General features: G+C 51.6%; 10 protein-coding genes across 10 annotated transcripts; 4 read left to right on the forward strand and 6 right to left on the reverse strand.

The window, feature by feature from the left end:
• Nucleotides 1–1,896: 1,896 nt before the first annotated feature.
• On the forward strand, nucleotides 1,897–4,535 carry TRIVIDRAFT_62894 (uncharacterized protein; the record flags this gene model as incomplete). Its single annotated transcript, XM_014105856.1, has 6 exons — nucleotides 1,897–2,062; nucleotides 2,150–2,592; nucleotides 2,999–3,019; nucleotides 3,193–3,394; nucleotides 3,491–3,534; nucleotides 4,368–4,535. 6 exons carry the CDS (start codon nucleotides 1,897–1,899, stop codon nucleotides 4,533–4,535), a joined length of 1,044 nt encoding a protein of 347 aa, XP_013961331.1.
• A 172-nt stretch (nucleotides 4,536–4,707) lies between these two features.
• TRIVIDRAFT_85751 (uncharacterized protein) lies at nucleotides 4,708–5,561 on the reverse strand (the record flags this gene model as incomplete). The annotated part of the gene is made up of 2 exons (XM_014105857.1): nucleotides 4,708–5,286; nucleotides 5,348–5,561. 2 exons carry the CDS (start codon nucleotides 5,499–5,501, stop codon nucleotides 4,853–4,855), a joined length of 588 nt encoding a protein of 195 aa, XP_013961332.1.
• A 1,130-nt stretch (nucleotides 5,562–6,691) lies between these two features.
• On the reverse strand, nucleotides 6,692–8,487 carry TRIVIDRAFT_125325 (uncharacterized protein; the record flags this gene model as incomplete). Its single annotated transcript, XM_014105858.2, has 2 exons — nucleotides 6,692–7,635; nucleotides 7,707–8,487. The coding sequence occupies 2 exons, from the start codon at nucleotides 8,485–8,487 to the stop codon at nucleotides 6,692–6,694; spliced, it is 1,725 nt and encodes a 574-aa protein (XP_013961333.1).
• Nucleotides 8,488–10,161: 1,674 nt separating this feature from the next.
• TRIVIDRAFT_127355 (uncharacterized protein) lies at nucleotides 10,162–11,490 on the reverse strand (the record flags this gene model as incomplete). The annotated part of the gene is made up of 2 exons (XM_014105859.1): nucleotides 10,162–11,109; nucleotides 11,173–11,490. Coding segments are annotated over 2 exons (1,266 nt in total), but the record flags the coding sequence as incomplete, so codon positions are not given.
• A 1,354-nt stretch (nucleotides 11,491–12,844) lies between these two features.
• On the forward strand, nucleotides 12,845–14,411 carry TRIVIDRAFT_55259 (uncharacterized protein; the record flags this gene model as incomplete). The annotated part of the gene is made up of 2 exons (XM_014105860.1): nucleotides 12,845–13,038; nucleotides 13,190–14,411. The coding sequence occupies 2 exons, from the start codon at nucleotides 12,845–12,847 to the stop codon at nucleotides 14,409–14,411; spliced, it is 1,416 nt and encodes a 471-aa protein (XP_013961335.1).
• Nucleotides 14,412–14,693: 282 nt separating this feature from the next.
• TRIVIDRAFT_55260 (uncharacterized protein) lies at nucleotides 14,694–15,578 on the reverse strand (the record flags this gene model as incomplete). Its single annotated transcript, XM_014105861.1, has 1 exon — nucleotides 14,694–15,578. One exon carries the CDS (start codon nucleotides 15,576–15,578, stop codon nucleotides 14,694–14,696), a length of 885 nt encoding a protein of 294 aa, XP_013961336.1.
• A 1,240-nt stretch (nucleotides 15,579–16,818) lies between these two features.
• On the forward strand, nucleotides 16,819–18,007 carry TRIVIDRAFT_166114 (uncharacterized protein; the record flags this gene model as incomplete). Its single annotated transcript, XM_014105862.1, has 2 exons — nucleotides 16,819–17,213; nucleotides 17,291–18,007. 2 exons carry the CDS (start codon nucleotides 16,856–16,858, stop codon nucleotides 17,878–17,880), a joined length of 948 nt encoding a protein of 315 aa, XP_013961337.1.
• Nucleotides 18,008–18,362: 355 nt separating this feature from the next.
• On the forward strand, nucleotides 18,363–20,010 carry TRIVIDRAFT_79510 (uncharacterized protein; the record flags this gene model as incomplete). Its single annotated transcript, XM_014105863.1, has 2 exons — nucleotides 18,363–19,423; nucleotides 19,489–20,010. The coding sequence occupies 2 exons, from the start codon at nucleotides 18,760–18,762 to the stop codon at nucleotides 19,902–19,904; spliced, it is 1,080 nt and encodes a 359-aa protein (XP_013961338.1).
• A 78-nt stretch (nucleotides 20,011–20,088) lies between these two features.
• Nucleotides 20,089–22,802, reverse strand: TRIVIDRAFT_73092 (uncharacterized protein; the record flags this gene model as incomplete). Its single annotated transcript, XM_014105864.1, has 1 exon — nucleotides 20,089–22,802. The coding sequence occupies one exon, from the start codon at nucleotides 22,800–22,802 to the stop codon at nucleotides 20,748–20,750; it is 2,055 nt and encodes a 684-aa protein (XP_013961339.1).
• A 1,539-nt stretch (nucleotides 22,803–24,341) lies between these two features.
• Nucleotides 24,342–26,361, reverse strand: TRIVIDRAFT_133620 (uncharacterized protein; the record flags this gene model as incomplete). The annotated part of the gene is made up of 3 exons (XM_014105865.2): nucleotides 24,342–25,671; nucleotides 25,742–25,874; nucleotides 25,941–26,361. The coding sequence occupies 3 exons, from the start codon at nucleotides 26,359–26,361 to the stop codon at nucleotides 24,342–24,344; spliced, it is 1,884 nt and encodes a 627-aa protein (XP_013961340.1).
• Between the last annotated feature and the right edge of the window lie 68 nt (nucleotides 26,362–26,429).

Genomic DNA, 26,429 nt, shown 5'->3' on the forward strand with positions numbered 1-26,429 from the left:
ACTAAAATTTTGACTATTGGGTTCAAACAGGCATCCGGAGAAAGAAGTTTATTTAATTCTTTCACCACGCTTTTGATATCGCTTCGGCCTGCATACTCGTAATGGTCGTTACCATCAATCAAAATGAAAATGCGTGTTGCTTTGGGGAGTATCCCTACTAAGTCACCAAGGCCCTCACCCTGTTGTTGAAGACTCCAAGTCAGACATTTTTTTCTTAATCTTCTCGATACAGCCGATTTCATATTCAACAGTGTCAGAATATTGCCTTTGAGTCAAAAGCTGAATTATCAGATTCTCTATTGACCCCCCTTCAGGTATCTGATGGCCCAAAAAATAACTCAGGACGATGATGGATTGGGTCGAGCTTAAGCTCTGCGCAAGCATAGCACAGAAATAAGACACTGGTGTAACACGCTTCATGTCCCGATGGCCATTGATGAGGAGAATCTGCGATTTGGTCAATTTCATCCAACCAGTGATGGTCTTATTAGCCCTAAGCCATTCCACTCTTTTTCGTGCTTTCATGTCGATGGGGAATCCAGTACGTAGGATTTCTTCAAGAATATTCCCTTGGGTAGCAATAGGGGTTATGACAGGATTGGGATCCGACAGAAATGGCAAATCCCCTTGTGGAATTATCGACTCTTGTTTCGTTTCCATACTTGGCAATCTGCTGCAGCGTCCAGCTGAAGGATGCTTTAAGAGTCTTTGTAAACCAAGCTGTCTCTTATGCAATATTATCAACGCAATCAGCAACTTCAGAGAGTTTCTTGCTGTTGCACAGTCGGATCATGCGATCTAAAAGAGTTGGAGAATATCCTCGTACCTGACGCGTATTGAGGCGAAGTCATACTCAAGTGCCCTCAATAAAGGAGCAGACAGCCTTAAAGAAATATTTACCCATGATCTAAACGTCCACTTTGCAGCAAATGTTGGGCGCGAGCGGATTACGACTTGAATGGCACGCCATAGAGAACCTGTTACAAGTGTAGACGGGCTTTGTTGAACGCCTGCAGCACAAATACTGGTCATTAGCTAGGCTCCCGAGTTGGTTGGAAGCCAATTACAAGTTTGAAACACCTTACGTAGTATGTTCAGCTGTCGTGTTTGTATTTCCTTTGTTTGCACAGCCGCCAAGGCTTGAGTGGCAATTCAGATTCATCCAATAGCATACGTTTACACAAGAACAACACAAAGAAATACCATGATAGAAGTTATCCAAAACTTGCTCAATCAAAGGCATCCGAAATTTCCAATAGGTCAGCTTTTCTTGTTCATGTCATCGGCGTTTGTTGCTCAGGCAGAATCTTCAGCAGTCCTTTTGGGTAGCCGGTACAAATCTTGATAAATAAAATCTCATCCGGATGGGAGACAATCGAGGAAGTGTATTCTTTTTCTCTCTCAACACTCGTCTAAAGCATACAATATCCGTCCATGCAAAATGAGTCATCTTTCTCAAGCCATCTCAGAAGCCCTTGCTCATGGCAACCAAATCTTCGCAAAATGCAAAGGTTTCGGAGTATGCAACCTAGAAGAGTGGATTTTTCAGTGCTCAGCCGACTTCGACTTGCTGGGAGAGTTGATTGAGACTACAGAGATCAAAAAAACAGTTCACGGTGACATTCGATGGGAAGAGGATGCTGTCGCATGCATCTTGATCAGTCATCAAATCAAGTTGATATCTTCACTTATGGATTGTTATAAAACTCTAGGTGAGCCATCATCATACGTGTATCTATTTTTGCACTTGTTGACCGCGACTTACGGGCTGGGCTTTCAGCGTTTCCTAAGGCGCCTTGTTCTGACAACGCAGTCTTATATCCAGCATTTTGGGAAGTTAGAAAGAACTATCAGCAGTCTTTATGGGAGATGAATTCAACGAGAACAACACTAGATATGCCGCGAAACGACGAAGAAACCATCAAGAGGCTAGATAATATTTCTCTATTTGCTAAATGGATGGTTGACAACCTCGAACTAAAGCCCGATTCTGCAACAGTTGAGCCACAACCTTCACCAGGGAGCCGAGAAATCCCTGAACAAAATCCATCAAATCGCTATAGTGAGAGACAAAATGCAGTTCCTGAACCAAATCTCCCTAATTGCCGTCTTGAGAAACAGGATACAGCCACTAAACAAAATCTCTCAGCTCGCATTGATGAGAAACAAGAGCCAGGAAAGGAACAAATTACCTCAGATCGTCGCACTGAGAGACAAGATGCACCCCCCGAACGAAGTCCCTCAGACCGCCTTCATAAGGAACGAGATACAACTACTGAACGAAACCCCTCAGATGGCCATGATAAGAAACGAAAGCCGGTCCTTGAGCAAAATCTCTCAGACCGCCATCATAAGGAACGAGATACAACCCCGGAACGATATCCCTCAGATCACATTGATGAAAAACAAGAGCCGGGAAAGGAACAAAATATCTCAGATCGTCGCACTGAGAGACAAGATGCAACTCCTGAACGAATTCACTCGAATAGCTCGCATGAGAGAAGAGATACAGTTTATCGGCGGGGTCACTTTGAACACCGTCACGTGAACCAAGATCCAGTCTCTCGACGAAATCACTTGAATTACCGTCATGTGAGACAAGATTTACTCCCAGAAAGAAGAAGCCTATATTCCCATATTAGGAGTCCAGGTTTAGCCCCGCAAGAATATCTCTCAGATCAACATCGCGATGAACAACCAAGAGTCAGAGTTCGTTTCGATATTCCAGAATACTCCTACACGAAGATGACCCGTGATGAAGACTGGGAAAAGAAATAGCTGAATTTTCCAATAATATGTAGAGAAACAAACAGCGGGATTATTTATGTAACCACTTTGCAAATTGATCATTATTCCACTGTTAGTGTATGACGTGGTCTATATATGATGATAATATTGTACTACAAGGAGGTTTGCATTTTCTTTTATTTATTCTTTTTTAGAACCGGTATCAGCGTCTTGGAAACACGAAATCTAAATATTAAACCATTAATTACAGAATTCTCCATGGCCAAGAATAGTAATTTGCATTTAACCCATGGTGGGATGGTTGCGAAGTCGGACATGGTACCCTAGATACTGGATGTATAGAATTAAAGCAACAATGTTCCTATTCTCCTCCAACATCTACCTCAGGCTACAAATACAGCACCAAGCCGCTCATCTGCATGGAGTGCATATACATTAATACAGTCCATGTCAAAACGTGGACAGCATCCGAATGATCGTACTCAGCCTGCGCAATCCACCAAATTCCTCACAAGATCTCACATGCATCATCATGTTATGCAGAGTAGCCGCCTCGCAACACCAACAAACAGTCACCAAATCAACAAGGAGCGAATAAGGGCTCGCATCCTGCGCACACCTAGAGATACACCCCCAGATTGGAGACGTGAGTCATGCGTGGCTGATAACGACGGTGAAAGTCTCCGTCTCACCTAAACGATAAGTGATAGCATGGTGACTTTTATCTGCATGAGATGAGTAGCCTCCCTTCTCATGCAGGGCGTCGCTACTTTGCATACTGCACATGTATGTCCCTTGTAAATGCCTCTTGTCTACAAATACAACATCACCAAAAAGACGGTAAACAAGTCATATCTTGATGTTCATATCCAACTCCATCTAAACAAGATGTGTTGTTATTTATACCCACCACTAGAAAGATGCCATCAACTCACCTCGGCGGCCCAAGATAGGCAACCCAACACCCGCAGCTAAGCAGACAGGGGGTTCAAGACGCACAACTCACTCCCAGATGCACGTCCTAAACCCCTTCTAGCATCGATCTTACTACTCCAAACACACGGAGCATGTTCGAGCTAATTCCTCTCCACTGTTATACATCATGTCAACGGTACTTGTCGCCAGCTTTACACAATTCTCGGATGCTGAAACTAGAGCCATCCGACTTACACCGGTGCCGTCCAAAGTCCACCACTTACATCACGGAAAACACCTGGCGATAAAGGCCGTATAATATACATACGTAAATTAGTTTCTCTTGACCGTGATTTGTTTGTACATTAGCCTGTATCGCATCAACCTGCGTCGCTTTGAATCAAGCATTAGCTTGATCTGACTCGCAATCCAGACGAACAGACCGCACGAAGTACCAGCGGCACAATGCTACCCAACGACGCCTGCAAATGTCTGGTTTACATGTAATCCCTTATCCTGCACTAGATATTAAGCCAGGCCAATTCAGCCTCTTCACCCCATGTCATAAGAGGAGTTAAAATTGCTGTGAAAGAGCCAGGCCATTTTCACCAACCTCAGCTGAATCTTCTCAAAGGGAAAGGAGTCCTCGAGGGGTGTACGGAGTATCTATCTTCTGCATGTACAGTAAATACCATGACGCGTAGGTATGGAACTATTGCTCCCGATCCTTTGAGTCACAAGATGATGGATTCAACCTATCCGATGAGTCACTCAGCCATATGTGTGCCCCATCGGAAAAGCTTGAGCTACACCATCATGAGCGAGAGGAGGTTGTCCTCAAGCCGCTACCCGGGATTGCAGCTTTGCGCTAACCGTTAAGATTCTTCCTTTATTGAAGGCATACTTGATGCACAACAAAAAATAATAATGAATGACAAGCAAGTATGGAGGAGTAGTGTTTAATTCATATGGTACAATAAAATGACCTATTCAAGATATTCCCTTCAATCCGTAAAGTAGCAAGCAGCCAACAGCCCATCAGTTCAACACAGAAAGATGCATGATCCTTTATTCTATCTGCGACATCCCATAATCGCAAGAGCTTGTTGTACACATTTCACAGAACTGTGAACCCTATCATTACATTTTACACATCTCTCTTTTTTCACCTCTCCCCTGTATATCCCAATCATGACTCCAAAGGCGGCATGAACGCCATTCCCGTGCCCTCCCCCCCATTCACACTCTTGTGCCTAACATGCGCCCTCAACTTCTCCAGAATCTGGCTATCCTTCCACCTCTTCGGCACCGGCCTATACGCAGGCTTGAAATTGCCCACCGTCTGCGCCCACTCCCCCTTTGGCGGATCCTTGGGCAGCTCGTCCTGCTTCCGCGCCTCAAACTCAGCACTCGAAGACGCACTCGCCGGACTCGCCGTCACGGAGGGGTTCGTCGTAGAATTGGGCTCCCGCTGCGTCGCCCAGTAGTAGATATCCCAATCGTTCTCGTCGAGAAAGAGGTCGTACTGCTCGAGTTCCTCAGATGTCATCGTCGGGAGGTTCTGGGACGCAAACGTAGACAGTAAAAGATCCGACTCGAGGGTTCCGCGCTTCCGAGACTGGTCTGAAGCACAAAGTTAGCCAGTGACCACATAGTAGTAGAACTTTTTTCCTGCATCACATACATAAAAGTCTCGCTCGCTTAGTCGAATCATCCTCGCCAACCCTCCGCAGAGGCTCAATGCGGAACGATGCGCCCTGCAGCTCTCCAACCCCAAGCTCACCCGGCGTCGAGCTCTCGTTTCTTCGGAGCGCCGATGTGCCAAAAGCGCATCGCATGCGCACAGCAGACGCAGCACCGACGCAGCGGAAAGCCGCAGGTCGTAGAGCAGCTCCAACAGACAGCGACATTGTGGGTAGTTGAAAAGGAAGGCGTCAAGATGGTATTCAGAGTGGCTTTGAAATCGCCGGATTGGAAATAATGACGATAGCCGAGGCCGATTGCAAATTCGGCTATGGCTCGAGAAAATCGAACGGGCATCGCTCAACAGCCACATATAGTAGTAAATAAGAAGTCCCCATAGCAACTATTGGTCTAGTGGCGCAATGGCAGCGCGTTGCTTTCCGGTGGCAAAGGTTCCAGGTTCGAGTCCTGGCTAGATCGGACTAGACTGTTTCTCTTTTTGCTCTTTTGGAGCTTGAGCTTGTTCGATCCTGTGAAGTCTCTGCATGAGATCGGACTCACCCTTGCTAGCCTCCTCACTTTTTGCCAGGGATGGAGTCTTAAATGCTCGGCTTCAGTGAGGTAGATCCCTGTGCCTTCCTTCATCGCCAACCAATGTCACCTTGGATGTTACAAGGGTACCTAAGCGAGAGACACACGCACACACACAAATAGAATGGAATTGCGAGCACAGGAAAAGTAATATCAACTTTCAATTCAATTCGTACATACATACTTGGAAACCGGTAGCAAAAATACAGAAGCGAAGCAATGAAACCAAAAAGAAACTTCAGAACCATCATGCATACAAAGAGACAGTCATAGTTCAAGTGAGGCAACGGACTCGTCTTCACGTCAGCCTTCGTCGATTGGCATTAAGTCATTAGTTCGCGGCCATAGAAAGCAAGAGAAAGCTTTTATAACCCCCCAAGGTCAAGTCATGCATTGCCCTTGGGTAACACAAAAAAAACTTTTGGGTAAATGTGACACCTCTAATGCTTTTGTTCCCACAGAGATTCTCCTGTAACCATGTTTAGTATCCCGACAACAACAACATGGCTTGTTTCCAAGGCCACTTCCTGCCTACGCCGTCTACCTGGTGGAGCAAACGTCAACGTTCGTAAACTCTGTAAAGGAAACGTCGGGTCTCTGTTGAGTTGTTCAAAAAAAGAAATAAAAAGGAAATGCTTGGATGCAGATGCCAAAAAAAGAATGTGTCAAGTATTTGAGGCCAGGGGCACATCTGTGCACCGTCCTCGCTCGTATTTGGTTGCCTTGTTTGCCAAAGCTAGCCTCCTATACGCATTTAGAGCCGTAGGAAGTTGACATCAGAAGAAATACTTCGGTGTCTCTTGTGTTTACTTCCGCCGGCCTCGCTCGGAGCCTTTCGCTTCGTGGAGGCCGATTCGAGAGGGGCGCGGTTCATTTCACTCAACTGCTTCTTGTGCCGTCTAACTGGAGTCAGAGGAACGGCCGCAGTGTCAAAGCGATCCGATTTTAAGCCCCGAAGGGCGGTGTAGTTGTACGGCCCGCTGAAGGCCAGAGAGTCTTGGGTCGCTTGGTTGCTCAGAATCAGCTGTTGGTTGATTTGATTGCGACGGAAGGCGCCAACAGTATCCGAGTTGAGATGCGACAGGACCTCCCCAGAGGCAGTGGTCGGGCGCTTTGGCGATGCGCCCCATTTTTCGTCGTTTCCTTCGTCGCCTGACGACTCATCATCGGCAGCTTCGCCAAACGTAATGAAGTCGTTGATGTTGAGCTTCTCTTCGTCGTCCTCGTCCTCATCCTCCATGCTGGGGGATGTCGAGCTGTTATCGTCGTTGGCTGCGGATTGAAAGGGGAAGAATGCCTCGGCGGGTCCCATGGCCTGAGCATTGACGAAGTCACCAAAGGTGTTGGAAGAGAACATGGCGCTGAGCATCATGTTGGCCGAGTTGCTAAGCAGCGAGGGTGATTGCTCCTCGATGGCCCAGGGGAAGTTAAACTGCTCAGGTGACAGGTCCAGCTGCCGCCGTCGATGGGGTGTGAAGATCATCATCTTGCGTGTCAGGGGGTTAAGGACAGCAATGGGCTTTTTGTCAGACCGGTCTAGGTTGAAGCGGCCCACGCGAGGCTGGCCACGCTCTGGTTTGACAGGGGAGTCTGCCTCTGAGTCTGATGCTTCATCGCTCATTGCATTAGACTGACGTCGAGCCTTCTTGCGGATGACAGGCTCGGGGATGTCTTCTTCATCAGTTGTGTCGCCATCAGCTGAGCCATCAATGTTAGCACGAAGGTACAGGGGCCATCCAAGTTCCACTTTGTGGAATAAAAGGACTCACACTCATAACCATCAAGTTCTAGAGGTTCTTCAAAGGTGGGAGTAAAATTTTCAGTCGCACTAGCAACGCTGGGAACGGGCTTGGCAAGTGCATTTTCGTCGTCAGAAAGTTGTCGAACCACTTCCTCGGCTTCTGATTCCGAGTCTTCTTCCTCCTCTTCCTCGTAATGGCCATGGTAGTCCCAAAAAGAATTGGAGCCGGACGATTCATCAGGGTCGTGTTCAATCTCTTTGCGGAAAGCAGGGTCGAGTGAATTCTGCGAGACAAAAATATCGGGGAAAAGATCGGCGTGGTCATCTTCTGTTTCGGTAGAATCAGAGTCGCTGTCCGGCACATCAAAACGAACATGGCGCTCTATAATGGGATCTGAAGCAAAAGCATTGGGATCATGGTAAAAGTCGGATGCATTGCCGTCATCAACGTCAGATAGGATGCCAGCCCAGCTTGCATTATCAGCATCCGCATCATCGGGGAGATCATCCGCATCATCGTCCTCGTCCTCGGCCTCTTCAGCATCGTCATCGTCAGCATCTTCTTCGTCGTCATCCGACTGCGGTCGAGGAGCGCCAGGGGAATTGGATATATCCTCTGTGAGTATGATTGCCTCCTCGACCGCCGTTACATCCTCCTCATCGTTGTCTTCGGAGTCGCTAATGTCTTCGACGGCTGAGTAACCCTCTTCGTCCGAGAGATCAAGGGACGATGATGTGTCCGAACCACGACGACGCTTTTGGGCTTTGGCCGCCGTTGCGGGGTATTTTTGACGAATGTTGCGAGACATTTTGTATAGTCCCGTAAATCAGATAAACTTTTGAGTAAAGGAAATTTTCTCCAGTCAATAAGGGGCGGCGCTTTAGCCGTGATAACGAGCTTTTTTTCTTCCTAAAAACAATGGAAGGTTGAACAAATCGATTCAGTAAAAATGTGGTCTATAGCTTTTCAATGCTTGCTGTTGGACTCTTGGTTCGAGTAAGATAGTTGTAATGGTGGCCGTATTAGATGTCGAATGGAAGGTGCTTTTGTCGTAGTAAGAGTGGAGGTGCAGGGAGAGAAGGAAATAGCTGTCAAGACGTATTTGTTGAAAACTTTTTTCCAGCAATTGAGACGTTGAAGGCCCTATCAAAGCGGGCAACTAGCAGGATTTGTGATTCAGAGACAGGCTTTCGAAGAGCATTCGAGCTCAGTAGGGGGGAAAGCCTGTTGAAAAACTATCGTCGACGAATTGTTGATTAGGCTCGTTGAACTGCTGGACTGCGAGCCGTGATGGGCACGGCCCGCAGTGGGCGTTTACAGCTCAGCGACGGCCGAAGGCATTGTGGCTCGACGAAGTTTCTGACTGGGGATGCTCTGAGGGGGAATCCTGGGCTATAGGGCGACTTCGTTGTCTGGCTTGAAGCTGATTGCTGATGATGCAGCAGAGGAGAGGAGGAGGAGAATCTAATGGGAAAAAAAAAGTTTTGAAGGCCCCGCGAGAAGTACAATGTACCAGGTACCTCTTGCCAGAACTGCATTCCCAAACTTTTTTTTTTTTTTTTCCTTCGACCATATGTGGGGTCAGCGATCTGATTCGCTTGGAGGCAAAGAAGGGAAGAGGCTAAGCCCATCTAGGCCCGAACCTGGACCAGATGCCGCAGTGCGATGAAAAAAACGTCGTCACCGCTATTTGCGGCCAGGCGCTGGCAGGGCGCTAATTGGCCGGCTAGCACCCTGCTGGGCGCTGTTGTGCAGCAGCTCCCAGCGCCTTGAAGCACTAACAGCGCCTGTAACTTTTGGGCGGGGCATCGCATCTCCACAGCCTGGAGCGCCACTTTGGACTGCAGATTGCCCTCTCATAGGATGCGTGACGTGCATATCGGGCAGCCTCTGGATGACGGCCTGTCTTTTGCGTTTTGCTCGTCCATGTTTTTTGGAGAGGAGCAATCGATCACGAGACGCGCGTTGCAACCGAGAATGCTAGCAGCTCCACATGGTGTATCGTATGAGTCTTTTGCAGCAGCGCCGCCACTGAGGGGCTCTGGCTCATTCCCACTGACTCATAGGCCAGAACTAGGACTCGTGATGGTCTCCTGTTGATGCGCTGATGCCGAGAGGATGGTCGGTTCATCCTGATTTAGCCAAGGTAAGTATTTTTGTTTTATTTTGTTTTGCTTTGTTTTGTTCTACTTCTTTAGCTTGGAAGAGAGAGTGTTGAATTTTATTTTCATGGTATATGACATGTACGAATAGCTTCAATCCTCTATACATGGATTGCATCATCCTTTTCAAACCCCCGCTACTCTATTTCAACTCCACCCCTTGATGTATCGTATATCCTCGTACCAAAAGCCCAAACCATAATCATCATTCGCTATCCCGCCTGCCAGAAACGTCAAGTCATAATACCCAAAACGCCCATGTCTATGCATTGTTGAAATATCCAACTACCAGTCCGAAACCAGGTTCATGGCTTCGAATTCTCAAGCTTGCCCGCAACACTCGTCTCATCTCTCGATTGCTTCAGAAACGGGAAGAGCTGGGAGCCTCCCGTGCCAGTCAGCCCCTCTCCTTTCTTTTCCGTCGAGGAGCTAGCCAGATTCTTGCGAGTCGATCCGGTCCACGGCTGCTTGGAGGGAATGAGGATATATCGTGTCACAATGTTGATGTGCTTCTGTCGGAATGCGGTAAAGGCATCTACCGCAGCCGTATAGGCCGCCCTCAGAAGCTGCTCTTCTTCCCGCAGGGGATCCTCAAGATCAAGTGCAAGCTTGCGGATGCTGCCCAGACGAGCCACGTGCACCAAGAATCTCGCATGAGGGCCTGGCATGTAATCCCTGGCCTCTTCGTGGAAGCTCCCTTTGCTATCAGAGTGGCCCTTGTGCTCAATGCCAAGGACAATGTCCCAGAACATGATGAGTGAGCTCTGGCCATTGCTTCCGCCCCTGAGCTTCCTCCACTCGCCTCTACCGTTTCCTTCGTCGTAAAAGACGCCCTTGGGCAGGCCAGCAGCCTCCATGTTCATGCTGCCGGCAAGGAATGGCCTAATCTGATAATAGAATGTCATGGGATCGCAGCGCTCATTCATTCTCTCCAGGAGTACGCCAACTTCTTCGATGTGCGTCTTTAGCTCTTCAAGAGCCTTGATGATGACCTGATAATCGTGGACCTTGATGGCCTCAATAGCGCGTGTCATGATGGGAATGATGGCGGAGGCCTTGGCCTCCATGGCAACACTGATGAGCAGAAACCAGGACTCAGATTCGGTTCCAGTAAAGGATAGCAGGGTACTGAGGTCCTCCACAACGGAAAAGTCGTCTCCTTTGCAGCTAAAGTTCCAAAGGTTGGCGGCAGCATACGCCAGAGTAGGGGGCAGCTCAAGATGAGCGGAGACACGAAGATACGGAACAGTCACCGAGGGCGGCAGGATCTGTTAAGAATCTTGTCAGTATCATGAATCCCAAGCCAAGATTGTGCAGTGCAGCCATCATACCTGTTGAGGTACATCTCCACCCCAGATGTATGCGTGTGCGAAGAAAGACAGGATAACATAGGCTCTCCGCCACTCAGGTTCGGACTTGAGGCCGTCAGTCGACAGAATCGGAAGTTCGTTGATGGCATCATGGATACGGCCAGCCTGGATCAGCTCTGGCAGATTATGAGCAACAAGTTCCCACGGTTCGTAATATGAGTCCGACAGCATCTTAGGGGGGCTGTCCTCGGGGAGAAAGGCATGTCTCGAGACGGCAAATTTAGACAGGTCCGTCTGCTCCAGGCCCAAGGTCTCTGGCCGGATGGCGTGGGGAGACATGATGGATACTAATGATTAGAAGCAGGATCAACCGGGAGAAGGATTGTTGCTTTCTCTTGTGTCGTTTTGGATGATGATGATAGGAAGCAATAGGGCCGGAAGAGAGATGGAACTGCTGGTTTCTCTGGGGTCCTCCTGACTCGGCCTCTGGACCGGGTGAGCACGGTATTATATGACCCTAGTCGGAGAAGTTGAGTTGTTGGGAGCAATAGTCCCTAGCGGATGGAGATGAACAGAGAGGAAAACATCACGCCATGTGGACACTCGGTATGCTTCAAAGATAATCATTTCCTTTACTAAGATTCGTCATCAGGCGGTCCATTGTACGGAGCACGGAGCAAAGAGACTAATCCAGCAAAAGGAGGGAGCTATTACATCGTGAACTGAGATGGCTTCCTGCTATCCTTCGATCCGTCTACATCCGAAGATCCGTCTTCTATCAATGGAGACTAGCCTAGCGCCATGGAAGGGAGAGCTCGCAAGGGGGATCGACGGTAGGTTTTTCACACTGGACAGATAGAGCTCTGGCTTTTGGCCGGATCTAACCGGAGCTTTAGAGCTGTCAAATATGGACATTACTTTCATGTGAAGCGGTTATTCACATCCAGCCTCCTGCACAAGAGCACAACCCAGATATGAAGCAGTATCTATGTACATGAGATGAAATCCTTATTTCAGATGCAATACTTGAAATCCAGCTTGAGAAGATGCCAAGTTAAGAATAAGCACTTGTAAATCTAGTGTATACATAACTTATGTCAGTTGACTGACATTGCTTAGAAGAAGCACTTGTAGCCAGATCCAGTGCGTACACAACTTATGTCAGTTGACTTACATGACACAACTCCGCGTCATAAACAAATTTGACAAGTGCTTGCAGAAGCACCTCCGCAATGAGAAACGCTTAGCCGCGTGCAAAGAAACAAAAGGCCCAAATTAGCAAATTTAGCTGTCTGTGCGTCTTTTTGATTCGTCTGTGCAGCTCTTGGCTCCAGTCGGCGAGTTCTGATATCGTAAAAACTTGTTGCGGCGCATCGGACACGGAACTTCGGAAGACGGGATCGCGGAATGCGGAACCACGGATCGCAACCCTATTCGGCCGCCCTTCTTCTCGCAATCGATAAACCCGGGCTCTGCGGCAGGACGCGGATCAGAGCGGGACAGCATCTCAGGCTCAGGCTCTGGGGGAAGATAAAGTGTGATTACCAAACCCGCCACTAGAAGCAAGAAGATGCCTCTTCACGTCCTCACGAAACTGCATCCGCCAACAAGAGTCTTGAGCAGTCGAGGGTTGATTTTGATTTCATTCAGAAGCTGGAACAGAGCAAACAGCAGCTTGAGCATTCACAGCAAAATGGACTTGCCGGCATACGTAGAGCGCCTTCGCAGCGGCGCCCCTCCCAAGTTCCCCGCGGACGCAAACTCGCTGGAATTTGCCCAGAAGCTCGACTCCCAGGACTCGCTGCGGCATCTGCGCGATGAGTTTATTCTTCCCACCAAGGCCTCTTTGAAGAAGAAGGCGCTGGATGGTTCAATTCCTGGTGAGCAGCAGAAATCATGAGTGCCAATCTCAGCTCAGGCACTCATTGTTCCGTATATGATGAGTCAAAACGACGGATGCTAATGAATTCGCTGCAGGTCAAGTGAATGGCAGCACCAACGGCACCAACGGCACCAACGGCGTCAATGGCGCTGAGCAGGGCATCTACTTTGTGGGAAACTCGCTGGGCGCGCAGCCAAAGGCCGTCCGCGAATACGTCAACGCCCAGCTGGAGACGTGGGCGTCGGTGGGCGTCAACGGCCACTTCCTCGACATGGACCAGTCGCCGCTGGTGCAGTGGCAGGACATGGCCGAGGACTGCGCCAACAAGTCGGCCGATCTCGTGGGAGCGTCTCCCAGCGAGATTGTCTACATGAGCACGCTGACGGTCAACCTGCACATGATGATGGCCAGCTTCTACAAGCCCGACGCAAAGAGGCACAAGGTCATCCTGGAGTGGAAGCCCTTCCCCAGCGACCACTACGCCATTGAGAGCCAGATTGTCTGGCACGGCCTCGATCCTGCCGAGAGCATGATCAAGATTGAGCCCGACAGCGACTTTCTCATCCCCACGGAAAAGGTGCTGGCCACCATTGACGCCCACGCCGACTCGACGGCCCTGATCCTGCTGCCGGGCATCCAGTACTGGTCGGGCCAGCTCTTTGACATTCCCCGGATCACCGCCTACGCCAAGGAGCGTGGAATCGTCGTCGGCTGGGACCTCGCCCACGCCGCCGGCAACGTGGAACTCAAGCTCCACGACTGGGACGTCGACTTCGCCTGCTGGTGCACCTACAAGTACATCAACGCCGGCCCTGGCGCCACCGGAGGAGCCTTTGTGCACGAGCGCTACGGCAAGGTAGACTTTGTCGACAACTCGGAGAACCCGACGTACCGCCCTCGCCTGGCCGGCTGGTACGGTGGCGACAAGCGCGTGCGCTTCAACATGGCCAACACCTTTGTGCCCACGCCGGGCGCCGCCGGATACCAGGTGTCCAACCCGTCCGCCCTGGACCTGGCCAGTGTTGCCGCCGCCCTGTCCATCTTCAACAAGACGAGCATGCGCGACCTCCGGTCAAAGGCCCTCGTGCTGACGGCCTACGCCGAGCACCTGCTGGACCAGATCAACGCCGAGGCCGACGCCGCCAAGCCCTTCTTCAAGATCATCACGCCGCGAGACCCCGCCCAGCGCGGCACGCAGCTGAGTGTCCTGCTGCGGGAGGGCCTGCTGGACAACATTGCCCATGCCCTCGAGCAGAACGGCGTCATGTGCGACAAGCGGAAGCCGGACGTGCTGCGCGTGGCGCCGGTGCCGCTGTACAGCCGGTTCGAGGACGTATGGAGGTTTATGCAGATTCTGCGAGGCGCATTAGGTCTCTAAAAGAAGGGTTCATGAAGCGTGGAGTTTTCTTTTTGTTGTTTATTTGTCATTTGTTTGGGTTGAGCATGACTACATGTAGAGTTTATGTGGAAATGATGGGAAACTTTTGATTGCCATTGGGTCGGATATGGATGGAACTGGGTTACGATTAACGTTCAAGGTAGACTCTACCACCAGACGCACGTAGATGCAAAAAAAGACATTCTATTTTCTATACTTTATGTGATATCTAACGCTTGCTCTCTCTCTCAAACTCAAACTCAAACTCATTTATCATTCATCTTAGTTTTGAGGGTGGTCAGTGCTCCTCACAACCTCGCGCCACTCGTCGAGGATCTTGGTGGTGTCTGCAAACTTGTCCAGGACAACCTTCTCGGTGTCGCTCCCCAGCATCACCCTGACGGGCAGCTCCTTGCCGCTCGCAACACCAGTGCCCGACAGCATATCAACAATCACCTCGGCGCCCTTGGTCACATCGCCAAGCTGGTTGCCATCCGTGTTCACAAGAGCCCTGCGCACCTTGCCCGTGGGCGTGTTCTCGTCCTCATAAGCAGCGATACGGGCCTTAGTCGAGACCCTGGTGCCGGGGTTCAGGAATCCAGTGCGGAAGTATCCGGGCTCAATAACAGTCGCCTTGATCTTGAAGGGCTCAAGCTCGGGAGCCAATGACTCGGCCAGCGCAGAGCAGCACCACTTGGTCATGGCGTAGACTCCGGCACTCGCAACACCGTGCCAACTGCCCAAGCTGCCAAAAGTAGCGACAACACCGCGGACGCCATTGTCCGCCAGGGGCTGCGCGCGCATGTGCGGCAAGAAGGCGCGGATCGTGTTCATGGTTCCAAAAACATTGGTGTTGAAGCTATCATAGACCTCCTCGGGGCTGGCCTCCTCGATGGAGCCCTCGAGGATGAAGCCGGCGGCATTGATGAGATAGTCGACGCGGCCGTGGTCGGCAAAGACTTGCTTGGCCACCTCCTCGATAGTAGACAGCGGAGAAGTCACGTCAAAGGCCAGAGTTTGAGCGCCTGCATCGGCGAGATCTTGGATGCTGGATGTGCGGCGAGCGGTGGCGATGACGGCGTGGCCGCGGCGAAGGGCTGAGAGGGCAATTGCCTTGCCAAAGCCAGAGGAGGCAGCTGTGATGAACCAGACTTGTTGGATAGCCATTTTTGTTGTTGTTTTTGAGTTGTTGTGTTGTTGGTTTTCTGTGTTTGTGGTATATCAAGAGACGATTCAAGAAAGTCTTTGAGAGTTGTTGTTGTAGATGATGCTGTATTTGCTTGATGATGCTGATCCAAAAACCATCCACAGAGGCACCAACCCACGGCCTTTTATCCATCCATCGCGACGAAGATCTCTCATCGGCTTTACATCCATCACGATGAAGCTCCAGCCCCTTCGTCGGCTTTACAAACCAGCTCAAGCTCTTCTCATCCACAACGTCACGATCAACCTCAAGAACGCCGCCCTGAATAGCTAAACAAACACGACGATGAGAACCTTATCGCCATTAGAGGTTTCGGCGTTTACCCTCGCCCGATTTAGGCACTCCCTGGCTTTCGGTTCTCGGCTAGCGCTACCGGCGATTCTGGGGTCTTGCCCGTTTGTGTTTAGCCCGTTTACGTTATGTCCGCAATCCTATAAGAGAGCGCTATTGGGCAGCGTCAGCATTTGATTATCGCCGATGCTTCTGGGCTTTTTGGATGACCACAGAGCAAAGGTTCTCTGGCCTATTTCTAAGGACAGATGACGTCGGCGCATGGCAAGTCGTGGTTTTATTGAGTGCATCTACCAGGTACTATACCTCATTTACAATTACCTACCTACATTGAAGGCCGCCCGGTAACTCCATAGGACCGGTTTCAGCTTAGCTATTCCATACTTGACAACTTTTTTTTTTTTTCATCATTCATACTACCTCTTTCGTCATGGTCATCACCCATTCATACTGCCTCTGTCATCTTGCCCATTAATCCGTCTGTCTGCTCTCACATTGCAACAGCAGAAGCAGACGGAACTCAAGCTCCGTCTCCGTCAGCGGGGTACCAAGTACACACGACAAGCAGAAAAGGCGTGATTGCTTCGCGCTCATAGGTGCAAATGCCCATTACTATGTGGTAATTGGAGCGGCAAAAAGATGAGCCATTCACAAACTTGCTTGGCAGGCTGGGTAGGATAATAATCCGCCATTACTGCACACTGCTAGATGGAGGGGAAGATGGTGTGTTTAGCACTTACAATGCGGCACGGTCTCCGCAATCGGGCGGGACAAGGTGGGATGTCTTAAGCCGAAGGGAAGCATGATTGAATATCATGGATTGAATTGACTCATTAGTTCTTGAAATCCCTGGGTTCTTGCAGAAAAAGCAGCGTCTCGAGTTGCTCAGGGAACTAAACAAGTCAAAAGTCAAAAGTCAAATAGCAAAAGACAAGAAATCATCACCATGGCCGCAGCAATTCCCTGCCCTCCCCGCGGCATCTACGTCCCCGCCGTCGCCTTCTTCAACCCCGACGAGACAATCGACTTTGATGCGATCCGAGCGCATCTCACGCGCCTGGCCAAGGGCGGCGTCGACGGCCTCGTCATCCAGGGCTCCAACGGCGAGGCTATGCACATGCTGCACGACGAGCGGCAGCAGGTGCTGAGGCTTGCCCGAGAGATTCTCGACGAGCACGGCAAGCCTGGGGCCGTCATTGTCGCGGGATGCGGCGTCCAGAGCACGAGGGAGACGATTCAGCTGTGCCGCGAGGCCAAGGAAGCGGGCGCCGACTATGCGCTGGTGCTGTCGCCGAGCTACTGGGGTGAGTTGGTGGACGATGGAAACGCATCATGGTGAATATCTATAGTAGGCAAGGAATGCTAACGAAGCTGCTGTGAGCAGTGGGCGCAATGCAAAAGCCCGTCATCTTCAACTTCTTCAACGACGTCGCCTCTGCCTCTCCCCTCCCCATCCTGCTCTACAACTTCCCCGCCGTCACGGGCGGCATCGACCTCGACTCGGACCTCATCATCAACCTGGCCGTCGCCAATCCCAACATTGTCGGCTGCAAGCTCACCTGCGGCAACATGGGCAAGCTGCAGCGCATCGCACACGACCCGCGCATCGGTCGGCCCTTTGCTGCCTTTGCCGGCAAGACCGATTTCTTCCTGCACGGCCTGGTTGGCGGCTCTCACGGCGTCATTGCCGCCACGGCGAACCTGCTGCCCAAGACGCACAACCACATGCTGCGGCTGTACGACGAGGGCAAGCTCAAGGAGGCGCAGGAGCTGCAGACGAGGTTCAGCAGGGCGGACTGGGCGCTCGTCCAGCTGGGCATTGCGGGCATCAAGGCGGCGCTGCAAAAGTACTATGGATACGGCGGCGGCCGGAGCAGGAGGCCGTTGGGGAGCACCGTGGACGCGGCCAAGCTGGACGGCGAGGTGGATGTGGCAGTGGGAGGGCTGATTGAGCTTGAGAATTCGCTATAAGTGAGAGGAGGGGATGGATATATGATATATAGGTTAGTACTCGGTAGATGGAATAGAAGAAGAGGAGGCACTACCACAGATAGGGAGGTAGATTGTATGTCTAGACAATATACAACCATATGCAAGCAATTCATTCATATATCGACACTGTTTATATTATATATTTACATTATGTATATATTCCTCTATTTAGTATATCATCTCTGTCCCACTTCTCTACTAGAACCCACGCAATAATATAGTAGTTCTCTATTCTCGGCTCATCTTCATCCCTAATATCCAGCCATCAAAAAAATATCCGTCGCCTTAAATAATCCTCCTAGCGCGCCACCCCCAAAACAAGCGTCACCAGCCACCGTCCGTCCCTCTTTAGCATCGTCGTCTCCAAAATCTCACCTCCACCAAGCCCAATCCCATCATGGCCGCCGGCTCCTCGGGTTAATGCCCTCCAAGGCCAGCATCTCGGCTCCGTTGCCTTTTTTCCCCTTTTGCCTCTTTCTTTATCTGAAAAAACCTCCCCACTTGCTGCTCTTGATTGTGCATTTTCTCGTCTCCGCTATCAAAAAAACCCCCTGAAGCCACTCCCCACTCAGAGCTTGTGCAGTGCATCTTAGCATGGCGGGGTAGTAAATAAAAGGGGACAAGGGGAGCTTGGGATAGCAAGTTGGAGCATTGATGGAGCTCGTGATGTGACCGGCTGCATGAATACTCTTCAGCTTCTTTTCCATCCGTTTACATCCATCTTTTCTTCTTCTTTCATACCTCTTTTCTTGCTAGAATAAAATACTCCTATCAACAGCTACTACCTCTCATCTCTCCTCATACTATCAAACAATCGGGTATACATCCATCTCTCACCGATCATCAACCTCCCCAATCATGGCCTCCTCCCAAGACGACCGCCTCATCCTCCCCATCATCGACTCCCACATCCACATCTACCCCGAATCAGAAAACACCAACCTCGCCTGGTGCTCCCCCGACCATCCTCTGTCCGGCCAATTCTCCGTCGACCAGTTCAAACACGCCACCCGCTCTGCCCCGTCTCTGCTGGGCTTCATCTTCGTCGAGACAGACCGCAAAAACGACCTCGCCGCCATCACATCTGGCGATGCCGAAGCCGGCTGGGATGGACCCCTCAAGGAAGTCCGCTGGCTGAAGCGCGTCGCCCTCGGCACGCCTCTTGAAGGCGAGGGCCACTCTGCAGAGGACAAGTCGCTATGCCTGGCCATTGTGCCCTGGGCTCCCGTGCCCTGCGGAGAGGCGATCTTGGAGAAATACCTTGCAAGAGTCGAGGAAGAGGCTGGAGAGGCATGGCCCAAGATCAAGGGGTTTAGGTACCTCCTGCAGGACAAGCCGCACGGCACCATGCTGGAGGACAAGTTCATCGAGGGTCTCAAGTATCTGGGCAAACGCGGCTTCGTCTTCGAGGTGGGCATCGACCAGCACCGCAGAGGCCGCAAGCAGCTCGAGGAGACGGTCGAGATGATTGGACGAGCACACGAGGGCGTTCCTGACGACGAGAAGGTGACCTTTATCATCAGTAAGTAAAACCTCAGCATCACACCAGATCAGACCCAACCATCTAACCGCCAACACCACACATAGACCACCTCTGCAAGCCCGACCTCACCGTCTACAACGTCTCCTCCGACCCCTCCTTCACCGCCTGGCGCACCGCCATCTTCTCCCTCGGCAAATGCGCACGCACATACATGAAGCTCTCCGGCGGCTTCGCCGAAATGACGCCCGCCCTGCGCGACCAAGACCCTTCCCACATCTTCCAGTCCACCCTCCCCTGGCTCGGCGTCGTCCTCGCCACCTTTGGCCCCTCCCGCATCATCTTCGCCAGCGACTGGCCCGTCTGCACCGTCGGCTTCGACAAGGACGAGACGGACGGCTCGCGCGAGGCCTGGCCCAAGTGGAAGGAGGTCGTCGAGAAGATGTGCTGGATGGCGTCGTTGGGTGATGAGGATCGCGCCATGATCTTTGGGGGCACGGCGAAGCAGGCGTATGGGCTGTGAGGAAGAAGCGGGTTCTTGTTTTTGGTTCTTGTGCTTGAATTTGTTAATGAAATATGCGAAATGAAAGTCTCTCTACCTATGTAATTGTAAATAAAACACCATTTATACAAAACCTAAAAGAAAAAGGGATGGTCTTCGTAAGGCTTCATTCATCATCACAGCACGTTCGATACGCAAAAAAGGTACGAAAACAAGTAAATAACATTCTCATCAGCATAAATCATCATCATCTAAATTAATAACCCCACCCCAAAAGAGAGGCAAAAAGAAGAAGAAGAAGAAGAAAAAGGAAAGAAAGTAGAAAGAGCCTCCCATCAGTATGTGTGTAGCGCACGCACGCACACAACTCACTCATTTCACACAAAAAAAAACAGGATATCATCACCAGAAAAAAACAACCCATGCAAAAACATGCAAGCAGCAATTTTTCTTCAAGTTTTTAAAAGAAAAAAAAAGAAAGAAAAACAACCACGCACGCTTTCATACAATTTCATTACTTCCTCTCCAATCCGTTTCCCGTCCAGATCCAACCCTAAAAAAAAAAAGAAAGAAAGAAAGTAGGTAGAAGAGAGTGAGAGAAAAGGGGGATCGTAGAAAACAAGACCATGTGGTCTAAATAAAATAAAAAGGAAAGAAAAGAAAGAAAAGAAAGAAAGAAAGACTTTCTAAAAACTCAAGAAAAACAAGAAGAGAGTGTGAGTGAACAAGAAGAAAGAAAACCCCGTCTTTTGGTTATCATTTCCCTTCGTCACTATGCTAGGGGGGGCCGTTAACGTCGTTTCCGTCTCTGTCATTCCATTTCAACCTACGGGGCCAAACATGGGTTTACCATAAAATCGCAAATCACTCGCGTCCCCTGTAATTGCCCATCTTCTCAATAGAGTTCAAGATTCCGCTACCCCGTGCGCCACCCGGCCGAGGCAGGCCCCCTCCGATGCTGCTCTTCCCCCGCTCGTGCGGCGGGCGGAGGCCGGTCCCCGGCGCCCTGAGTCCGGAGACGGAGATGCGGTTCGGGTTCGCTCTCGCTGTCTTGGTCGAGTCGGACCGCTCCAGCGCCGGCTTCTTGGACACCGAGTCTCTGCGCTCTGGCTGACGCAGGGACGATTGAGGCGGTGGCGATTGAGGGGCCGCCGGTGGTGCAGGCTGTTGGCGCTGCGGCGCTGGAGTTGCAGACGCAAGGTTCTGCATGGCCATGAGCTCCTCCGCCAGCTGCACCAACTCTCCCTTCTCGACTCTCTCCTGCTGCAGGTTGACACGCAGCTCATCGTTGTCGCGGCGCACTGTCGAGATGACCGCCTCCAGTCGTTGAACATCCGCCTCCAGCTCCCTGATCATGGCATTGTCGCGTACGGACTGGGCCTTCCACTCTTCCATCTCGGAATGGTCGACCATGGTCATGGTGGAGTCTTGGCCAGCCCTCAGCTTTTCATTCTCCATCGTCAGTCCCTGGATCTTGGACTCGAGCTCCCGCACCTTCTTCTCCCATCGGTTTTCGTACGACTTCTTCAGCGCTGCGACTTTGGTCTCGTGCTTGCTCTTGTAGAGGCCGTGCAGTTCTCGCGCCACTCGCTCCACGGCAATCTCCACCTCTCGCGTGTCCTTGGGCTTCTCGGGAGATGCGTTTCTCTCCATCTCCCTGCCAGCGCGCAGACCGGCCAGCTTGCTCTCCGCCTCCTGGTGCATCATCTCCGATGCCTCCCGTCGCTTCTCGCTCTCTTCCAGCTCTTGCTCCAGGTCCTCCTTCTCTCTCTGCGTCTCGATGATCTCTTCTCTCACAATGCGAAGCACGCCCTCCATCTGTTCCTTCAGGGAACGTTCCTCGCGCAGCCTTTCCATCGATTCGCCCACCCGCTTCTCGGCATCCGTGACGGCCGTCTTGAGAGACTGCACCTCTGCCTCCTTGCCACTCAGCGACGCCTTGAGCGAAGAAATCTCAGACAAAAAGTTGGACTTTAGAGTCTCCAGCTCCCGCGGCGTGATGGACGGAATGCTTCTGGGCGTGGCCCCGGGCGTCATGTCAAAGTCGATGAGGTTTGAGAGCTGGCGGTTGGGAGTCGCCGTCGATGGTAGGTTTGGTGTGGTTCGCGAAGGCGACAGGACGTCTCGCCTGGCGGGAGAAGACCTCTGTGAGCGTCCGAGCCGCTCGTTAAAGTCCATGAGGAGGCTGGAGCTGTTGCCGCCGTCGTCCTCCATCGTGTGGTGGGCTCTCTTCGCCGATGCCTCGCGTCGTCCGTTGGGCGTCTGCCCAAGCTTTGCGAGCATGGCCATGTTGGGCACCGCCGAAAAAGCGCTAAAAGCGCTGACGTCCATGAAGTCCTCGTCGCCGGCGGTCGCGTCGCCGCGATGGTGCCTCTCGGTGTCGTCCATGCCCGCCCTGCTGTCCTCGTCCTCCTCCCGGATGCTCCGCTGGCCGTCCTCGAAAATGGAGATGGGCTTCTTCAGTCCGTTGCTGTCCTGGACCACCTCGTCGATGCTCGGAGACGACTGCTCATACGTCGGTCGCGATATCACGTCGCCGCCCGAAAGGTTGATCTTAACAGGGAACCGTCGATCGGGCGACACCTTGCGTGGGCTGCGTACCCCTCCACCACTCACCTTGAGCAGCGAGCCGTCCAATGAGCTCCTCTGGCTCTCCACAATCCTGAGCGGTGACAGCTCCGTGCCTGACATAATGCGACTGTGGCGGGATTTGGCGGGCGAGATGTTTTCCTGGTTAAAGCGTGCATCGTCGGTTCTTATTCGCGACGGCGGCCTGAAGGCCTCTGGCTGCGAAACGTCCGTGGTTGGCGTGCTAGTCATGTCATCGTAGGCATCCTCATACTTTCCGCTGGCGGAGCTGGATGCCGACGACGTTGAATTCAACATTGCATCGGCGGCCGGCGACAGCGGGGACGACATCATGCGAAGCAGATAGTTGGTTGTGCGCAACCTCTCCTCCCTTTTGCGGCCCCTGATTTTTTGCGATTTTCTGGGCGGTTTTGTGTGCGCGTTTGCAGTGCGCTCGATTTTTGAAGATGGAAACTTCAAAGTTTGGTGTCACTGGCTAACTTAGCACCTAGGCACTTCTAGTTTCTCCAGCCCAGGGCCCTGCCTGCTATTAATAAAAGTGAATTGAGGGCTTCTGTTGTTTATGCGCTGCATTGTTGACCAGGTAACTTTTGCGCGTTAAACCGCAACAGGGCTAGCTCTGCGCTGATTTTCACGTGAGGGGACATTACAAGAGTTTCACAGTTGCCAAAGATGCCCCAGAGGCCCTAGAAAGGGGCACTGGCCAGGCCCCAGGAATGCTGCCAGGGCTGCCAATTACGAACAAAGGAGCGCTAGCCTCGCTGTAGCCGGCTGCTTTTGGCCTGTGGGATCCGACACCAAAGCAACCTACATATCCATTCACTGGCATGGGCAACTCAACACCTCAACTACCGATGGAACATAGGGGCTTCGACAACTGGGAAACGCTGGCCAGTGGCATGCATCGCTTACTCGCAAATTCAAACAAGAAACCCAAGACTCTATTTTTTTTATTTCAACGTATACTCAATAGCTTTTATTGTCGTTTTCATAATTCGTTACCTAATAACGCAACCCGTCCAATGCACCGTCTGTAGTGCTTTTATGGCTAAGAACCAGAGAAGAGAAAAGCAAGGGTAGGTCATAAGGTCATTATCAGGACTTGCCCCGACGTCTTCTCTCATTTCCAAAAGCAAAACCCGCACGTCTTTCGCGAAGAAACAACCCTCAAAAGCTAACAAGCAGCAAGAGAGAAGGAAGAAAAAAGCGATCAAATAGACCAAAAGCAAAAGAGATGAAAAAGAAATGGAAAACCAAGAAGAAAAATAGCAGAGGGAAATAATAGCAAAAAGGCCAAATATCACGGGAGAAACCCGTAACCGACCGCATCTCGCCTGAGATCATTACAGGAATCCTCTAATTTTCACTGCCCGCACACTCCGCCTCTTCAAAGAGCCCACGGGAAGGATAATGAGAGAGAACGAGTAAGCGACAACCGTGTGCCGCCTTTTTTGTGCAATTAAATTCCTCCATGCAAAAAAAAGCCGTCACTCATCAGCCATGTACATCCGTGACAGGGCATCGTAAGTAACATAGAATCGATGGCTAGTCGTGAATTCATCATCGCGTCTTTGGCATGGTGCGAAAGCCCATGAGTCGTCTGCGGGTACAAAGAAACCAAGAAACCAAAATACACGGCAAGGAATGTCGTTACACCGTTGGAGAAAAAAAATGAAGAAGCAAAAAAAAAAAAAAATGGGAAAAATGGTGCCACAAATCGCTGCAAATAAAAATTATTTCATGACGCCGCCGCTTACCCCCACCGTGGTTGACCTGAAGATGCTGCAATACCTCGAGAACATGGAACTCAGTGGAACATGAAACTCGTCAAGGCGGAAAAGGTTTGATTACGTATGTTGTATTTTGGTTTTACCGCCGGCGGGGAGCAGCGATAGCCGAAGCAGGTCGGCTCATGGCGTCGTACGTAGGTGCGGATACTGTTGTCTCCAGCATAGTCTTTCGTCGCTTAAGGTCCAGATTTCCCATGTCATCGCTTTGGGGCCGCACGATGTCATCTTCGTCATCCCGTCCCCTCTTCATGCCTGAAGTCGCACCATTCATCACCGGGGGCTGGGGGGCATAGCCGTTTGACATGGAGCTAGACATGTCGGCGGGCGGTGCATATACATCATTGCCAGGGGCGCCGTTTGTTGGTGCCCGGTCATTCGTCATCACATTGTACAAGTTGCTGGTTGACTGCTGAACACGCTGCGGAGAGTTGTAGCCAGTGTGATGCTGGTAGTAGGGCTGAGGGGGTGCCGCCGTCCTAGGCGTCGCCCGTCCCGAAGCGGGAGGATGGCTCTGAGAGTTGGCCATCTCGGATGGCATGTTTGCGTCATTGTTCATAGACGCAACGCCGGCCGCAGTGTTGTAGCTGTACGGAGCACGACCGTGATCATAGGAAGCACTGTCGTGAGTGTACTCGGCCTCATGCTCACCCTCCTCTTCGGGGTGGCTCTGGTTCTGCTGCTCAGCAGGGACGATGCCATTAGGGCCCTTGTTTTCAGGCTGTTCATTAGACGGGAGGGGCGCAGGCGGTCGGCTTGCAGGAGGGCCCATCTCGCTCTTTGAATAAGAAGCGGCCTGGCTGTACAGGCGATCCGGGGGAGGGTTCGCCGAGTTCTGGTAAGGGGACTGCTGAGCAGGAGGCGCATTGTACATCTGGCGCTGGCTATCATAGCCTTGAGCAGCAGGGGGGTACGACTGCATGCTTTGAATGGATCCGGGAGGCGTCGCGGCCGGAGTGTTGGGCATCGAGCGTGCGCTGCTGATACCGCCATCCATTGACATGGAGCTGCCGCCCTGCGATCCGTTCATGCCTTGGTTCGGCCAGTTGAAGCCTTCTGAAGTTGCCATGCTTCCCATGACGCTAGAAGCGCTCGTGGGCGGCGTGGGGAACGTCAACGCCCGGTCAAGCGGAGGTCGGCTGGTGGCCGACTGTGAGGGGAGCGATTGCTGAGGGCCAGGCAAAGCCAGAGGGTGGTGCTGTCCGATGGATGGAAGACCAGGAGGAGGCGGGTTTCGCATTGGGACGCTCTCGCGTCTTTGTCGGTCAGCAGCCGTCATGACTTGGCTCGTCCTTCCTGGATTAGCGCTGGGGTGGTATAGGAGAGCGCCAATGTTGTGCACAAAGAGAGGATACAGCATTTCTGTAATCTTCTCCTTGTTTGCAAAATCCAACGCGCGCTCATAGGGAATCCTGATGAGAGAGAGAGCGTTCATGTTAGTGTTCACTCGGCTTCGTCCCGTGAGAGAGGGGGTCAACATACCAAACGCCCTTCAGGTGCATAGGGCCAATCTTGACAACATGGCGAACTTTTTCGCTCTTCAGAATGCCATCACGGCGGCCACGAGTCATTCCCGCGACATTGAGCAATTTTGTTCCATTAATCATGTGGTTGTCTGCATCAGGCCAAGTTAGTGAAAACCGCTCAATTGGAGGAGCTTATAAAGCCAGGTCTACCATACCTTCACGCCTGGCCACGCAGATACCTCGGGCCTCGACCTGGAAACAAAGGCTGCCCTCGTCTTCCCACAACGTAGCAGTGACACGAGGCTTCATGCCTGGGGGAGGCTGCTGCCCCGTGGTATCGAATCCAACATATTGGGCCTGGCCAGCCACTCCGGGGATGGAAGGCAGCACAGTCGATGGATTGCCCATAGGATTTGATACCGACGGAGGAGCAGCTGGAGGGGAGGTAAGGCCATTGGCGTAGCCATACTGGTTGTAAGGAGCCGGATTGGAGTAAGGCGAAGGTCCAGGGGGCAACAGCTGAGACTGATGTTGCGAATAGTGCGCCAGACCGCCAGAGGTAACGGTCTGAGGAGGGGGCGGCTGCCCAGCTGACATGTGCTGTGTGGCGTAGTACATGTCGGCACTCTGGTTCATCGCGTCGTAACTGACGATGGTAGTGGCCGGCCCCGTGATGGCTTGGGCAGGCAGCGTGGGAGACGGGG

Source organism: Trichoderma virens, assembly GCF_000170995.1.
Source record: "Trichoderma virens Gv29-8 chromosome Unknown TRIVIscaffold_1, whole genome shotgun sequence".
Lineage (NCBI taxonomy): Eukaryota > Fungi > Ascomycota > Sordariomycetes > Hypocreales > Hypocreaceae > Trichoderma > Trichoderma virens.